General features: G+C 43.1%; 1 protein-coding gene and 1 long non-coding RNA gene across 9 annotated transcripts in view; both read right to left on the bottom strand.

Annotated features, from left to right (window-relative positions):
* Positions 1-2,288: 2,288 nt before the first annotated feature.
* On the bottom strand, positions 2,289-5,308 carry LOC135518075 (uncharacterized). Its single transcript, XR_010452112.1, has 2 exons — positions 5,124-5,308; positions 2,289-4,725 (listed from the first exon to the last, which is right to left on the bottom strand). It is a non-coding gene; the product is annotated as an uncharacterized LOC135518075 (long non-coding RNA).
* A 2,155-nt stretch (positions 5,309-7,463) lies between these two features.
* LOC135518073 (phosphatidylserine decarboxylase proenzyme, mitochondrial-like) overlaps positions 7,464-18,149 on the bottom strand; it is a 38,636-nt gene continuing 27,950 nt past the window's right edge. For all 8 annotated transcript variants that reach the window (XM_064942944.1, XM_064942946.1, XM_064942942.1 and 5 more), the window contains 5 exons: positions 13,570-13,806; positions 13,231-13,378; positions 12,865-13,014; positions 12,393-12,553; positions 7,464-10,885 (listed from right to left, as the gene is read on the bottom strand). In XM_064942944.1, the coding sequence (XP_064799016.1) occupies positions 10,610-10,885; positions 12,393-12,553; positions 12,865-13,014; positions 13,231-13,378; positions 13,570-13,806 (972 nt within the window). In that variant the 3' untranslated portion in view covers positions 7,464-10,609. The remainder of the gene's footprint in view (positions 10,886-12,392; positions 12,554-12,864; positions 13,015-13,230; positions 13,379-13,569; positions 13,807-18,149) is intronic.

Genomic DNA, 18,149 nt, shown 5'->3' with positions numbered 1-18,149 from the left:
CACTCACTCACTCACTCACTCACTCACTCACGAAATAACCTTTCTACTGTTGACCGAGGGGTGGGGACCTACAGATGTAGGATCTTAATTTGAGCCAGTTAGCTACAGCAGGAAAATAATTGTTTGGATTATAATTAATGGACATTTTTCAAAAGGGAAAATTCAAAGTGTAAATTACAAACTTCAGAAGCCTTTTTAAACTTCAAATACACTTCAACCTTTTAAAAATTATCCTGCAACAGGGTGATTAAATTAAGATCCTATGGGCAGAGAGCACCTGAGGCTGGGAGTGCCAGTTATTCCAGTCAGTACCTTGTAAGGCCTGCCTTCCTGTCACACCAGTTCCCTTCCAGCAGTGTCACAGAACACTTACATATGCCTGAAGAATCACAACCTCTAATGGAATGTGTGAACTGGAACAGGTGCATGAATTGTTCTATGACACCAGTGACACTGAGCAATACACTCAGAACTGTTATTGGTACTCTGACAGCTCATTCTTATTGAGGACCAATGAGGACAGAAATCTGTAAAGGTACTTGAATACATTCCTTTAAACCCGCAGACACAGTAGTATGATGGTATATTGTTAACAAGTGATATAGTTACTCAGCCTGGTCTCATAGACTAGACATAACATAGTAAATGTAAATTCGGCACACTCAAATTATTATGATATGTTACATTTGGTGTAGGGTGGTTGGTAGGGTTTGATGGGTGGGCATATAATGCAAATCTTGGTGGTTGCTCAGGGTGGATGGGTGGGCCTATAACTTGAACAGGGTGGATGGGTGGGCCTATAACTCGAACGGGGTGGATGGGTGGGCCTATTACAGGGTGGATGGGTGGGCCTATAACTCCAAACAGGGTGGATGGTAAACTCGAACGGGGTGGATGGGTGGGCCTATAACTCGAACGGGGTGGATGGGTGGGCGTATAACTCGAATGGGTGGATGGGTGGGCGTATAACTCGAACAGGGTGGATGGGTGGGCGTATAACTCGAACGGGGTGGATGGGTGGGCCTATAACTCTAACGGGGTTGATGGGTGGGCGTATAACTCGAACGGGGTGGATGGGTGGGTGTATAACTCGAATGGGGTGGATGGGTGGGTGTATAACTCGAACAGGGTTGATGGGTGGGCGTATAACTCGAACAGGGTGGATGGGTGGGCGTATAACGCGAACGTCTAGCAACCCAAAGGTGAGTTTGAATCTCATCACAGACAACTTTAGCATTTTAGCTAATTAGCAACTTTTCAACTACTTACTACTTCTTAGCTACTTTGCAACTACTTAGCATGTTAGCTAACCCTTCCCCTAACCCTAATCTTAACCTTAACACTTTCAGCTAACCCTTCCCCTAACCTTAACCCTTTAAAAGAACCTTAGCCAGCTAGCTAACGTTGGTCACCTAGCTAGAACTCATAAAATATAATAGGTTTTGCAAATTCCTAACATATAATATGAATTATAATCCGTAACACATCGTCACCAATAATGTGAATAATTGACTGTAGAAGTGCTAGATTAAATTTGACCCAGTGATTAAGTTCTTATTCATGACTTGAATCTGAAACTCCATCTGAAATCAATAGTTTCACCCAATTTTGACTTGGTTCCTGACTCAAATATTCCCCAGAGCTTAGTCTCATGTCCTTGTCTTTCTTCCTTTCAAACCGGTCTGATAAGGTGGCTGCTGAGAGCAAGAGGAGCTTAAGGCTGGAATTGAGTGTTTACCCACTGTCTTTATGCATGTCTACCTGCACAATTAATTATTTGGAAAACATTAAGCATTTACCTGTGAAGGGAGTCTTGTATCTTGCAGTAGTGCCACATTTTTACAGTAACCAATATTTTATTTGACTGGGAAAACGAGCTACTGAATAAATACCACAATACAGGTTTGATTGAATTGAACACTAGCTGATTTCTAAGAAGTGTAGCACCATTCCCACTCTGAGACAGCAGGTTCAACCTACACCAGTTCTGTCGTCACTGTTGTGTGACTGTTACACCACAAACTAGTCATGGGTAGAAAGAAGATTTGCAGGAGTAACCCCATAAGACATTGCAGTACACACACCATCATGAAAAAGGCCCATACTGTATTTGAACTGAACAATAATTACCTAAGAGTTTTTCCTCACCTAAGAGGTAACCTGGCCAGGAAAATCTCTGGGGCCTGCAGTTTTTCTTGGTTAAGTCACATTATCTTGTAAAACTCTAACAATAATAGTTATTCAATGTATTTAACACAGTTAATGACACAGCCACACAACTCAATCAATTCAATATAATTAATCCATTCTTCTTTATTATTGCACTTTCTTATTCTTATTGGGGCGGCAGGGTAGCCAAAGGTTGCAAGTTCAAATCCCCGAGCTGACAAGGTACTGTTCCTAGGCCGTCATTGAAAATAAGAATTTGTTCTTACTGACTTGCCTTGTAAAATAAAGGTAAAATAAAAAAATAAAAAAATAAAATACAACAGTATATCATTTGTAGGTCTTTGTTATTATTCCTTGCTGTTTGACAGTGGCCTTTTAAAGTGTTGCTCCAGAGGTTTTGAATAAATTCAGCCAGTAGTTCTAAAAGTAGTGCTCACGAGCAAAAACGGGTCCCCAATTTTTTTTTTTACACAATTTTGTACTATGTTATTAATTTTGTGTGTAATGTTACGAATTGCAAAAAAATAAGAATACAAGAAAATTATATTCTGATTCGTACAATATGTTATGAATTTGACTGGATCTTTAACTTTGGGTCCTGGTCACCTGAGTAGTTGTAGTCCACTGCTGACTGGAGAAAAGTAGCAATTCATACTCATGCATGTGTTGCCATGTAATTCTGTTGGGGGCTTAGGGTCTAGTGGTTGGAGCGTTGGACTAGTAACCAAAAGGTTGCAAGATCAAATCCCCGAGCTGACAAGGTAAAAATCGTCGTTCTGCCCCTGAACAAGGCAGTTAACTCACTGTTCCTAGGCCGTTATTGAAAATAAGAATTTGTTCTTAACTGACTTGCCTAGTTAAATAAAGGTTAAAAAAACAAAGAGAGGCTTTCACACATGGAACCAGTTCATGATAAGGTGACCCTGATATGCTGTAGTAGCTTGCTAAAAATGAAAGATCATTTCTATAAGCTAACGATGCAGAGTAGAATTTTAGTAATGGTTTCACAAGGCTAAACTATGGATGGTTTTGTGTAACTCAAACAAATAAGACTGCATGTGTGTGATCACATTACATTTCAATTCTCATCCAGTCAGATTAATTGATGCCTCTTGTTTCAACTATTTTTGTCCAGGAGGGACAGTAAGGTGCTGTCTACCACATACACAGAGAAGAATGACTGGGGTTGGGGCTGGGCTGCAGGACCTGTGGCCTGGTTTTCTGGGACCTAGTTGCACAAAGGCAGCATTGTAAACCCTCAGCAGCAGAGGGACCAGCCCAGCAGATGGATAAGCAGGACGGAGTGGTGTGTTATGGTGTGGAATGGGTTGGGGTGGGGAAACTGGACTGATCAGTAAGGCCCATGAAAACTGAACCAGCTTCTAAGCTAGCTGCCCCTCTAGTTTCACCTCACTGGTTTGGCCAAGTCTGTCAGTGCCAAGCCAAAGGCCTGAATGTCATCTTTTGTGACGGGTCAGTTTAAGAGAGGAAGTAAAGTGCTATTCACATTCTAATTCCTTGACATCGGTCTACTGTAGCACTTGTCATACTCTCTGACACTCCCTGACAACTGGCTAAGTGAAGTCCGCTTCACATCATTCAAACACTGACAGACAAAAACAAAATCAGGCACAAAGGCATTAGGGTATAAATAAAGCAAAAAATATTTCCATAGCTAAATATAGCACAGTCGTGTTTGACAAGAAGAAAAAAAGTAAGCGTACAAAGTCATAAGTGAAAAGATTATGTGAAAGACCTCTGTTTCAAAGGTAGATTCTGCCATGCTGGCTGTGAGGGCATTTTGCATTCAAGAAGAATCCATTTCGGAATTGCATACAATTTAAATGATACGACTGATGAATCCTTCAAAAACTATACATGTTTAGCCAGTAACGGCTTTTGGCTTTTAAACCAGCTGGTAACACTAGATTGGACAGTGTCTTCAGACAGTGTCCCTTGATTGTCTTAGTTCATATACCCAGAATCCTATGTGGCCGGGGTGTTGTAGGACTATTTCCTGATCTGGGCCTATGTTGCCGGTTTACTTCCGTCGGCAGCGAAAGCAGCAGGTACGACATCGTCCAAACTCCTCTTCCGTGTCCTCCTTCACTGTGTAGGAGGTCTGGCCGTCATAACAAGGGGTGTTTGAGGCGCCACCATCTCCATTGTTGGTACCTTCTGAGGGGAATGGCGACTGCCCCCCGGGTTTGAAGGCACCGTAGGGGTTAAGGGAGTAATTGCGGTTGCTGTAGGTACTGTCCAGAGCGATGGGGTTGATGATGATCGTGCTGTCCTCTGCAGAATGTAGCTTGGCCCGAGGGATGGTCACGTCTCCATAAGGGTTTTCCAGAGACGAATTCATTATGACTGACTGATTATGGAAAGCTGAGAGTACGAAACACAGGCAGATTGACAGCCACAGACACTATCTGCCTGACAGGCTTTTGGTTTGATGTGTTGGATCTCAGACAGGGTATTGAGGCTCAGATCTGAAGCTTTGCTGTCAACGTTTGTTCTAGTTTCCTCTGGTGACTTGAACTGGCTCCAAGAATACTCCTGTAAAAGACAGATTTAATCATTTTAATACAACTGTATAGTTATAAAGAGAATCCTGAAACTACAAAAGCTCTGGTTCTGTTCTGCTTGACGTTCACGAAATTCTGAGCAAAAAGTATCACAATGCAGTGAAATGACACTTGGATGTATCTCTTTTTCATTTTCATCTCGACTGCTTCATTATTTTCCTGCGTATTCCTACTCGTTCTCAATTTACGGTTTATCGATAAACTCCTTTTATTGCTATAATTCGATCCCATTCTCTTTCCAAATAAAATTAATGATCATATGTCATGTTGACACCTTTATATGGATGACTACATTCTTAAAAAACACATTCTAACACCAACAGTAAAGGCAAAACTTCACCAATAAAAGCACTGATTGTTTATGCTTACCTTTTTAACTTGTGGAATCCCTCAACAGTCAAGTGTTATATGATATCCCATGTAAAGTCCCCTGGTCTTCTGACGTTTCATATAATCCAGTGAGCACTTGAAGGTTGAATGGTTGTCTCTTGCAGATCTTTATTAGTGTACTCCCACTGTGTCTTCATTGGAAAAGGGAGCCACACCTGTAGCGATGTGTGTCAGAGTGAGGACTGAGGTGGTGGTGGCCACACACACACAGGTGCAACCTTGACTCAAGGATAGACGCAACATAGTAAACGTAAATTGGTCTCCCTCCATTTAGTATGATACTGTATGTTACTTTTCGTATGGTATGTATCAGTTTGTGGATATCTATCATCCATTTCATATGATATGTTACGAATTCCACTTTGTTGTGGTTAAGGGTACGGGTTAAGGTTAGGGTTAGCTAACATGCTAAATAGTTGTAAAGTAGCTAAAAGTAGTTGCAAAGTTGCTAATTAGCTAACATGCTAAAGTTGTCCTTGATGTGATTCAAACACACAACAATTGGGTTGCTAGACGTTTGCGTTATACACCCACCCATCCTCCCTTTACCAACCTTCCTTTTCCCCCCCTTTTTATAACTTTAGTAACATTCTGTCTTATGCAACCATACCAAACGTAACATATCATACTAATTTGAGTGTCAAAGATTTATGTTTGCTAAGTTACATTTAAACTTTGAGGCCAGGCTGTCAAGTGAGGAGGAGTGTTGTTGGTGTACCTGGGAGTCACCTGATCCAATCCCTACGTGAGCAGAGCAGCTACCTGAAACCCAAAGAGGGCGTGGTGATGACTGGCTGCCTCAGCCCTGGTTTATCATTCCTCTAGCTGTTCAAAACACAGGCGTATTTGTCATGGCAACCAGGGCCCATATCCAGAAAGCGTCACGGATTATGAGTGCTGACCTAGGATGTCCATATAAGCTTATTCATTAGGATCTAAAAGTCAAAACTGATGCTATATCAGCACATCTACTCTGAGACGCTTGGTGGAAACGGCCCTAGTCTCTCTTTCTCCCCATGCCCCTCCTCTCTCTTTTTCTCTCACAATATCTCAATCGGTATCTGTCGCCTGCTGCTAACACCACCCATTGCAAATATTCACTTAAAAGCCCTAATATAATGTAACTGGTAAATTAGTGTAAACACTCAAAGCTATAATCACACAGGTTGGTCATGATAAGGACAGCAGCAAAAACCCTATGACAAAGATTTGTGTTTATTATTTTTAGTCTGCATTTGTTGTATTTAAGAGTTTTTTAGTTGCAGGGAGTGGTTTATACTAAATAAAAATAGAGAGCATTCTATGTTTAAATCAGGATATTTCAGTCAATCTGAACAGGACTGCCGACATAGCTGCCTAAATGAGTGTTTAGGCTTAGTTCCAGTGTTAAACATTAACCTGGTTCCATATGAAACACATTCCTGCAGCCATTTCCTCTGCTTTGACCCAGAACCTTTACATTTGCACGTGTGTGCACTCAGCAAAAATTCCTCATACCAATGTTTGTTAAATGGATCAAAGTGAACAAGAGTTTGCTTACAGACAAACACACCCCACACATATGCAGGCAGGCATTCACACACACGTAAACCACAATGATTTATATATACACACTCAATGACTAATAGGAGGCACAGTGCCTCCATCTTGGCACTCCCCCATCATTGTACAAAATATTTTGGAAGCTTTAGAAATGCATGTATTCATTTCTACATTTGTATTTGCCTTTAAGTATATGTTTTACAGATTAATGTTACTGTCCCCACTACAACAAAAATACGCTCAAAGTCATGCTTTTGTAAGATAATTCTATGGCCTTTTGTTTTCCTCGTCAACCCTTTTCACTTTAGTTAATAAGTCGTGGTACCTTTTTTGTGCATTTATGTTCTTAGCCTGCATGTATTTGAGTTGTTTTTCACTTTCAGAATTGGCCTCACAACCATGTAGACATACATTGCTCTTTTTCCCCATAGGTTGGTTTCAGTACCCTCATTTCGCCAGTGAGAGAAAGTAGCACAAGGAGCGAGCTTAGTTTAAATTGCTTCGCTAGTGTCATATTTCTTCATCCTTACTATCAACATTAGGAATGGGGGTAGGGGAATCTGATCCTAGATCTGTGATTTAGGGTAACTTCTACCGTAAGCTAATTTACATAGCAGGGGATTGCTCCCATTACCCAATGTGACATTTGTCCTTGTGTTCCAATCAAATCCCCCCAACATTATCAGCATGGAGTAGTTTAGCTCTGGAGGTCATCTCTAATCCTATAAATATGTGAAGTACATACTTTCTCGTCACGCACACATATACAAAAACACATTTTTAAGAATACACAATTTATTAGACATGTTTTCTTGCTTTTCAAACAATTCAGGTTAAAATCTATGCAGTGTTGAATGATTCAAGTATATTACAATGTACATATAAAAACAAGTGTGCAACAGGCAGTAGCCAGGCCAGACCCTGGTGTTTGGTTTCTGTATGCAACACTTTTTGTGGAACAACGATGTAGCCAAGGGGAGTTTGTGTCACCGGCATTGCCCCGGTCTGTCACATCTGTGACCCCCACTCCTCTGAGGCTAAAGTTAAAAGGTCCTTTATCCACGGGTCAGTCAGGTGAGGTCTCTACCCCCTCATGCAGAGAATTAATCCAGCAGCAGCAACACAAAAAGCACAAATGTCCACATTTGTTCAAAGCAAAACATAAAAAATACACTGAAAAACTAAAACCCCCAAAATACATTTTTGGCACTACTATAAAACGAACAGAACTACATAATTTTTTTTTGCTTTAAACCAGCTCAGCCCTGGGTATCACAATCATTACACATTAAGTGCATGATACATAGTTAGTATTGATATCAGCATATTTTAAGCTTTACAGTCTTAAATAAACTTTTGTTAACACTGTCATAGGCAGATAACTTCCAGTAACAACTTATTCCAATTCAACCGAACAGTAGAAGACAAAAGTATCAGTTGCCAGTACCAGTTTGCACATTCTCTCCCATGATCCTACCACCAGTGCTGCACATTGTCATAGGTTTGTTTTTGGAATGACGGTCAGAGGGCTGCGCTGTATATTAGCATAAAAAGGTATGGCTCCATTCAGAGGAATACGTCAGGATTTAGTCCATTCATGGGTTGGGTTAGATTAACACACGTCAATCATCTCAACTCACCATCATATGTTAAACAATGTGACATACCTGTTAGCAGTCCTTTAGGAATGAAAGTGCCATGTGAGTTATGCTGGCATGCTAAACTGTAACGCTACAATAGAACTCCATTAGAAGAGATCCACCTGGTTTGAACCCCCTCCATGTAGACACCTGTTAGCAGTGCTTGACTTGGAATGAAAGTAGTGCAGGAGCTGTCTTGTTCCAAGTCTATCCAGTTGATCATGTTCACCGAAATTCACAACTGGTATGCTAGAGATTATTTTAAGAGTTCATAGACATTTTCCATTACTTCGGACGTTTAACCAAATGTTCATGACTATTATTATTGCCTACATGAAATAGTAAGCATTATTGACACTGGAAGACTGCTGTGTCTGATCCCATGTAGGCCTTCAATTTCCTGCCATTGTGCCCTTAATCAAGGCACTTAACCCCCCACAAACTTCTCAACATGTAGTCAACCCTCCATCTGGAGAGCTCTTGGGTGTGCAGGCTTCACTTTTGCTCCAGGCCTGAAACACTTCTTATCAAGGTTCTGTTGAGCAGCTGATGTTTATGCTACAAGTGGTTAGATAGACCAGGACTTGAAGAAAAGCCTGCACACCTAGTAGCTATCGTGGAGGATGGTTGCCACACTTCATATAAAATATTGCAACACTACAACCAAATATCTTTGTTTTTAATCAAATGATTCCTAATTAAATGAATCAGAGATCAAATGGATAAGGTAGGCTACTATACATGTTTATATATAAGGCTCAAATATTCATTCTTCAGGGGAGATCTATGCACCGCAAGTTATTTGTCAATTGTTATAATATTTTTACGTAACCTGCAGCAGAAATTAGCACAGACACACACTGAAGGGTCATTTCGATAATGGCTGATATGTCCATTTTTAAGTGTGCCTTCATGAATTACATTAGCAAAAATCATGAAATGCCTTGTCATGACCTGATAAACCCTCTTTTGGCAAAAGCCCTTCATGCGCATTCAGGCTGGCTCATTTTCAATAGGCACAATCTTGAACTGACATCCTACTGGCAAATAAACGTGAAAAAAGCGGAATCAGAAAATGAATACCCATTGGCCGTTGCTAGTCAACGCAGATCCTGCCTTCATTCCACTTTGATCAAACTTTGTCTCTGTGTATGAATCTAGACTGGTGACAGGCTACTTTGTTTTATATAGGAACCGGTACACAATTAATCAAACATTTGAAGTGTCGGTAAGGCCTCCGGGTAGCTCAGTCCCAAGTCAAGCACTGCCTGTTAGGCATCACTTACAGTAAAACAACAGCGATAATTGGCATCAGGCAGGCAACGCTACTAGCTACCACTAATGGTGATTAATAACGCTTTGCTGGGATGGCAGAGATCGTACATCATGGGCTTACTACAACAGGGTTGTATTTATTAGGGCAGACTGAGGCAAAACATTTTACAACGGAAGGTCAAGGTATTCAGCCTGTTTTCTTCTGGCAGGTGCCTAATGAATAAGACCCAGACTTGTCTGACTGGGAGGAGTGGTGTCAGTCTGTACCTCCATGACAGGGAGGGAAGAGTCCACATAATCACCCCCAACACAAGCACCTTCTCTGGGGATGGCAGAAGAGACCAAAGGAGAACAGGAAGGCATTCAGTATCAGAATGAAGGGAAATTAGAGAAGGAAGAGGGTAGACGTGTGGCCTCTGGTACATTCCTTCTTCGTGGTATGTGTACTGTAGGTGTATGTATACTGTACATTGTATAGGGAAGCCTGTCCACATGATAGAGGCTGTGTGTGACAGGGGTTATCTGTATGTGTGGAGATGTGTCTTGCTAGCCTGGTCCCAGATCTGAGCTGGGCTACACAGCACTAGCCAGATCTGTAATCAGGCTGGTGTCTTGCTGCTTGTGTCTGAAATCTCAGGAGGAACTCCTAGTTGAAGAGGATACCCCTGACAAAAGGCAATATGGGTACAATTTAGTAATTTTTTTTTTTTTTTTAAAGCTATGTCGTTATTCTTATGGAAAGTAAATGTAACTAATTGCTATAAACTATCTTGCTTTTGCTGGTCAGGTATGTACACTAGTTGTAATCAACTGTCCAACTGACAAAATAAGTAAATTGTTAATAGAAACTCTAGTCGATGAAAACGGGGAGACCCCCTTGGTAGTAATGCAACAGTGGTGACTGAGTTTTTTCTGTAAGTCCATCAGTGTGTGAATGAATGAGTGTGTGTCTAAGTCAGTCTGTGCACCTCCGCTCAAATCTGTACACACGTTTGTGTCCCCATCCGTTTATTTGAGTCCGTTTCCCCCCAGAAGGTGTCTCTCTGCTTGGCCATCTCGGCTCACAGTCCCCAGGGGTTCTCCGTAGCGGATCTTCTGTCCGGCCTTCAGGTTGAAGCTGAAGTCGTGCGGAGCCTCGAAGAGAAGGACTATAGTGGAGCCCAGGTTGAACTCTCCCAGGTGCTCCCCTTTCCTCATGCTCACTCCCTCCTGGTTGTTGTTGGACAAATAGCTGAAGTCGTTGTACGAGCCTTTGCTGTAGCGTGGGCTGTTAGTGCGCAGCTCCTGGATACAGACAGAGAGAGAGAGACAGAGAAAGGATACAGTTCAGTAAACACATTATAATAATGATCCAATGCATACAATGTCAAGTGTTTTGAGCATCTGGTGGAAAGGATTTGATCCAAAGCGACTTAGTGACGCATATATTAAGTACGCGTGACACATGGGGGAATCAAACCCATAGCCCTGATGTTAAATGCACCCTGCTCCAACCAACCCTTAACACTGAAAGGATATCTCATAACTGCCCCATTTATCCAGTGCCCATCATGTGATGTGTAAAACATTTGAGGAGAATAGTTCAATTGGACTAAGCCCCATTAGACGATGAGCAGCATGAGAGCTGCTGAATGAAGGCATATCCTCCTGTTATGATGTTGACGGTCTGGTTGGGAACAGCTTGTGCCACTTTTCATCTTTCTCGTCTCCCCTCCCCCTCCTAGTTGTCTTCCCTCCCCTTCCACCTCCCCCCTCTCCTCACCCTTCCTTCGCTTCCCCCTTCCTGATCAGGCTCTTCTTAATGACAGCCAAACCCAGAGCAGGTGATGGTGTTGGCTTACAGTTAACTGCCTCACCTACATATTAAAACGACCACGTCATCCTAAGCCTCTGGTCTAATCAATGGAAGTATATGGCTCCTATGGGAAAACAGTCAGTTTAAACACAGAGTGGAGAGATTAAATACGCCTATCCGGTGTGTGTGTCGGCAGCTTAGGGAAGTGGCCTGACGTACAGGCATGTGGGACAGGAAGCAGAGGGAGCTGAAGGGAGTGAAAGCTCATACTGCGAGATGAAGTGTAATAGGGGTCAGAGTGACAATGGGTCAGAACCTCTCTTAAGTCAGCATTATTTCTACTGTATGTACTGTTATGTCCTAATAATTCACCTTTGAGTAAATACTATGGCACAGTACCAGAATAGGCTCAGACCAGGCCCCCAGTGTCTGGTCTGGACCAGCCCTGCTGGTCGGCTACTGCGTAGCTCCCTCGTGGTGTCAAAAGTCCTGGTCTGCCCTAGAAAGCCTATGTAAATTACGATCATCAGAACAGCCAAACTATTCTTTATTTTTTACATCTGTTTTGGGCTGTAAAATGTGTTTATTATGATCAAGTTCGATCCCCAACGTGAATTATTTTAAAGTTCGCTACAAATTGAGATATTTAGTTAAATATTGATCCATTCTGACTAGTACATTTGTCGTCACACAGGACCACGTGCTGACACAGACCAATCACGGGCTGGCAGGTTATGAGGAGGCTCTAGCCCTCATGCACTCTTTGCGCGTCTCTTGGGCAGGATGACCATGATCCTTTGCTAGTTATGCCCACTTTCACCATGATCCTTAGCGATATTTTTGTGCCAGTCAGCAATATGGCGGGCTTCAAATACTTCTATGGAAATCTCACGATGACGCGTGGATGACGTCTGCGCTATCACTATCTACTGGTTTTAATGTCTATGGGTCAGACTAGTAAACATTCACCCTAAGTGGGCTGTAGCGCTAACTAACCTTGTCAAAGTAGATGCGTATGGAGCCCACGTTGGTGGCCCCTACAGCGGTGAGGGAGAAGAAGCCGTGCGTCCACTCTCCGCTCAACACCACCCTCTCGTTATGGCAGAACAGTTCTTTGATCCAGCGGGCCACGCCAGGGTTCACTGACATCAGAGAGCCTGGGAGGGACACAGACAGGGAGCAGGAGGTAAATACACAGCTATACAGACATGACACAAAACATGAGGTATAATACAAACACTGCAAGCAGCACCATATTTAAACACCAAATATGATTTTTAGGACTGTGCCATTTTAGATCAGATGATGTGAAGGTGCAGCATGGCAAGTCTGAGTATGTAGAATGATTATGGTGTGTGTCCTGGACATCCTGGGATTGTCCTAGCATCATCCTACCGTAGCAGAGTAATTCTGGTGTTTATATATGATGCGTATAGGAGGAGTAGGTCAGTCCTAACAGGGTACTGACCAGGGAAGTGTCTTCTGTGGGCCACCCTCCAGTCTGTGGGGGAGTGGAAGCAGTGGTAATCTCCTGGAGCCAGGTACACCACACAGTGGAACAGCTCATTCCCCTCTTTAGTCACCAGCAGGTCCTGAAACGAGCTGGGGTCCTCTTCATCTAGGAAAACACACATACATCCACCGTTCTGGTCAGCAGGCAAGGTGTGTCATACAAACCAATCCTAAATGAGCCCTAATCTCTGAGTCTATAACATACGTGTAATATTTCCATCCAATCCTTTGAGATCAACAAGTCTAAAGGAGGTAGGGGGGATTAAGGGTCAAATTGGGATTGGGCATTAGACCAGGAGGGGGAAAGAGTAGAGGTATTCACTTGGTGGCTTGATGGTACTGTTGATGGCCTCAGACCAGGTGTGTGGTCCCAGGAAGGTCTCCAGAGAGTATGTGACTCCTTTGACTTGCTCCACCTCACAGTTCCGCACCCGCCCAAAGTGCAGGATCTTCCCATCTGCTGGGCTGATCTGAAAAGCACACAGACATTATGGCTTTAGCCAGGGATCTACTCCTCTGTGTGTATAAAAGCCAGTAGAGACAACTCTGATCAGACACAGAGCAGGAAGAGTAGTTCAAATTCATACACACCATTCACACACACAGACAGACAGTTCACATATACCTGTGAACATGCATGCACGCACAAACACACACTTACCACGCAGTGTGAGTCACACACGGGCCGGATAGCCGGTTTGAGTTTCCGTCTAAAGAACTCTCCCAGGTTCCTGTACTGAATTAGGTCTTCCACAGCAGCCTCCTGCATGTTGACACCAAACGTCCAGATATACAGACTGTAGACTGGCTTCCTCAGCCAGGTCGGCAGCTCCACCTGGTTCAGCCGACCCCAGGCCCGAGACAGCAGCCGTGTCGGGATGGTCTTGTACAGAGCAACCTGAACGAAGGAGGACGAGAATGTTGGGTTACACTACACATAGCTAAACTCCATGTTCTCACATTGGCTACATCCTGGCTCCTTGTTTTTGTGGTCTGGCCAACTCCTATGGTCATTGTTACACCAAATGACCATAGGAGTTGGCAACAGTGCACAAACAGATCTGGCACCGGGCAACTTCTTCTCTACTGGGAGAACTCTAGAAGGAGAAGCTAGAACCCTAGCAGACAAGGCTATTGAAGGCAAGGTGACATCTTGAATAAAAGTATTAGCCTCCCATATCACTAGGTCAATTGCATCAAGGCCATGTGCGGGACAGGTAGTAAGGTTGAGGATTTGACAGCATTTTAAGGTGCCTGAATAGATCAAACCTTTGCACACCTGAAGTTCTGTCTTAGTTTACAGGTGCATTGTAAAAGCCTAAAGTGAACAGGTAGTTGCAAATTCAACTTTTCCAGATAACTGTAAAGTTTCAGTCGCATACAAAGCCAGCAATTCACGGCTTTAAGGATATTTAAACATAAACCTAGCCCTAAGCCGCACTCACCAAAACACAACCACATCTGAGCAGCAGCATAAAAAAACAAACAAATTAATCGAAAGTTCATTGATTCCTACATTCCCTTCTACTCTATTTATCTCCGTATCCATGAGATGTGACCAGTCAAGTTGAAGGAGCCGCCTGTCACTTGACTTCTCTGCACAGGTGTAGAACATCCATCTGCGACTCACGCAGACACACTTACAATGTGAAGCACGAAATTCAGTGTGCGTTGAAGTGAAGAGTGACAAAGCGATCTGATCCTCCTAGCACCTGCAAGCAGTCAGGACTGTTTAGACTCCTCTATCGCCTGAGCGATCCATATGATTTGCTGCTTGACTTGCTGCTGCTGCTTCTAGCTGTTCGCTGGGCCAGGCTGGCATCATCAATAGCTTCTGCCTAGCTAAGTGGATTAGTCAGGTTCTGGACCAGCTGACATGAGGAAGGAGGAGAAAAGGGCTCTAATAAAGCTTATCTATCCTCCCCTTCGAAAATGTTGTGAATCGGATGTTGCAAGATTTCTGATGATATAGATGGGGTTAAATACGCAAAACATGATTAATTTAATACCGGGCTAATCATGATGTGTGGAAGCAAGCCTTGTTAATTATAATTAGTTGACTGTGCACTTTAGGGATCTGCAGCCTACAGGATCAAATCCGTCCAAGTCCAACACGGCTACAAACAACGCGGCACAAAATATATATATATTTTTTTACATGGCCTCAGATGCGAGGACAGAATAATTAATAAACACAATGGCAGATTTAAAATAGAATAGGAGTTAAACAGGTAGGTAGGTGGGGAAAGGGCCTAGAAAATCCATTTGATCCATAGTGTGGCTCAATCCACATGGAGTTCAGGGCTAAATTAAAAACCATGAAGGTGATCAGAGTTCAGACTGAACAGAAATACAAACGTAGGGAGAAATACTGGGGCTTAATTAATGTGGGTTACAACCCAAATTATTTTCCAATCATTTCGTTCTGAACAGAACCATTATTTTTTTGTCCCTAATTCCTGTACCACGCTTGTAACGTCAGTAGGCTACAGTAGCCTATGCTTTGGAGGGGGAAGCGCAGGTAGCCTATACACTCACTGGCAAAGATTTTAAGCTGGCAGGCAGACATTGGAACAAGTTTGAGTGACAGAGTGAGGGCTTTGCATAGGCACTTTGTTGATGAGAAAGAAAGTTCCCGGAAAGTAAAATAACATTATTCCCAAGCTTTTAAAATAACGGTTCTGTCCCGGAACAGTATAGTTCACTTCCGGTTCCGGTTCCGATTCCTCAAAAAATGCATTTTCCAGTTTTCCTGGTCGCAACATACGGAACATTGCAGATGAACTATAACGTACAGATCAAACTGATGAAATGAGCTGACAAAATGATTCAATATGATTGATAGAGAAGTACCATACATGACCAAAAGTATGTGAACACCTTTTGGAACACATGTCATTACAAAATCATGGGCATTAATATGGATTTGGTCCCCCCTTTGATGCTATAACAGCCTCCACTCTTCTGGGAAGGCTTTCCGCTAGATGTTGAAACACTGCTGCGGGGACATGCATCCAATCAGGCACAAGAGCATTAGTGAGGTCAGGCACTGATGTTGGGCAAAGAGGCCTGGCTCGCAGTCGGCGTACCAATTCATCCCATAGGTGTTCGATGGGGTTGAGGTCAGGGCTCTGTGCAGGCCAGTCAAGTTCTTCCACACCTTCCCTCGCTTTGTTCACGGGGGCATTGTCATGCTGAAACAGCCTTCCCCAAACTGTTGCCAAAGTTGGAAGTACAGAATAGTCGAGAATGTCATTGTATGCTGTAGTGTTAAGATTTCCCTTCACTGGAACTAAGGGGCCTAGCCCAAACCATGAAAAACAGCCCCAGACCATTATTCCTCATCCACCAAACATTACAGGTGGCACTATGCATTGGGGCAGGTAGCATTCTCCTGGCATCCGCCAAACCCAGATTTGTCCATCAGACAGATTGTGAATCGTGATTCATCACTCCAGAGAATGAGTTTCCACTGCTCCAGAGTTCAATGGCGGCAAGCTTTACACCACTCCAGCCAACGCTTGACGATGCAAATGGTGATCTTAGGCTTGTGTGCGGCTGCTCGGCAAAGGAAACCCATTTCATGAAGCTCCTGACTTTGCTTCCAGAGGCAGTTTGGAACTCTATAGTGAGAGTGTTGCAACCAAGGACAGACAATTTTTACGCGCTGCGCGCTTCAGCACACGGCGGTCCTGTTCTGTGAGCTTGTGGGGCCTACCACTTCACAGCTGAGCTGTTGTTGCTGCTCCTAGACATTTCCACTTCACAATAACAACACTTACAGTCGACCGGGGCAGCTAAAGCATTGCAGAAATTTGACGAACTGACTTGTTGGAAAGGTGGCATCCTATGACGGTGCTACGTTGAAAGTCAAAGCTCTTCAGTAAGGCCATGCTACTGTCAATGTTTGTCTATGGAGATTGCATGGCTTTGTGCCCAGTTTTATATACACCCGTCAGCAACAGGTGTTGCTGAAAAAGCAGAATCCACTAATTTGAAGGAGTAACCATACTTTTGTATATAGAGTACGTCTGTTCTACAACATTACTATCCGAATGCTCTGGAATGTAACACACTGTCCTGAATTTAAGCCACCGGTGCTGCCTGCTGAGTCTAGATCCGCCCACATAACTCACAGGTAGTTAGCTCCTGTAGCTAAAGATAAATCACAGATAATGTCCAAACTGCAGAAAATGACATCAGCAGATGCTATGGGTGGCAGACAAGTTCCATCTCCACGATTGAGTTCCCCCTTTGAAAAATGGTCCAGGGGAGGTGGAATAGATCAACATTTCATTAACATTAAATGCTTATTGGCTGATGGTAAGGGAAAAACAGCGTCCATTGAAACTAAGTGCACTCAGTCGCCCTGTGACTATGACAGCACGAGCGAGCAAAGCAGAAGAACAAAACAAAGCATTTCTCTGTTATTGTGTGGCCCACACAAAGGGCCTTTGATAGGCTGTACGGTAGGGCCTGTACAGGGAAGCTCTGCAGGTCCATATGGGTCCAGCCATCTGTGTCGGGGGGGGGACGTACACCTCACACAAGGATGGGTATTTTAAATGATTTCACTATTCGTCTCAGGGGAGGCAGTGCACTATGTACAGACGGGTGGGGGAGGGGAGCGGAAGGACCAGGGGCGGGTGTGTCTGACATGGAGGGAGATAGACAAACTTGTTGCTGCGATAGGTTCTCTATCCTCTCATCTGGTAGTGTGTGTCTTGATGTAAAGGAGCTAGCTAGCTACGTTAGTCAGCTAAGTTAGTAAGCCAGCTAGCTAGCTGGGCTAATTGAGGCCATTTTGTTGTGCGTCCTTGATGACAACAACTCTTTCATATTAAACAGCCTACCAGTTGGTTGATCATTGAAGCCTACTCCTAATTTAGCCAACTTAATTCCATAATTGTAAATCCATTTTACATTGATTAAAAATCTCTCACTTCACTTGCTACACATGGAGCCGCTGACGGTAATGCTTTGATTGACAAGAGTGAAGTGTGTAGGCTATTGGTACATTGTATTATTATTAAATGGGGCGCACTCATGAAACTATTGTTTTATTAAAATAAATAATGGCATACTATTTTCTACATTGTAGACTAATAGTGAAGACAAAATGATGAAATCATGTAGTAACCAAAAAAGTGTGAAGCAAATCAAAATAGATGTTATATTTGAGATTCTTCAAAGTAGCCACACTTTGATAACAGCTTTGCACACTCTTGGCATTGTTTCAGA

Source organism: Oncorhynchus masou, chromosome 28 (assembly GCF_036934945.1).
Source record: "Oncorhynchus masou masou isolate Uvic2021 chromosome 28, UVic_Omas_1.1, whole genome shotgun sequence".
Classification (NCBI taxonomy): domain Eukaryota; kingdom Metazoa; phylum Chordata; class Actinopteri; order Salmoniformes; family Salmonidae; genus Oncorhynchus; species Oncorhynchus masou.
Note: the sequence above shows the minus strand (reverse complement) of the source record. Positions and strands in the feature narration are given on the sequence as shown.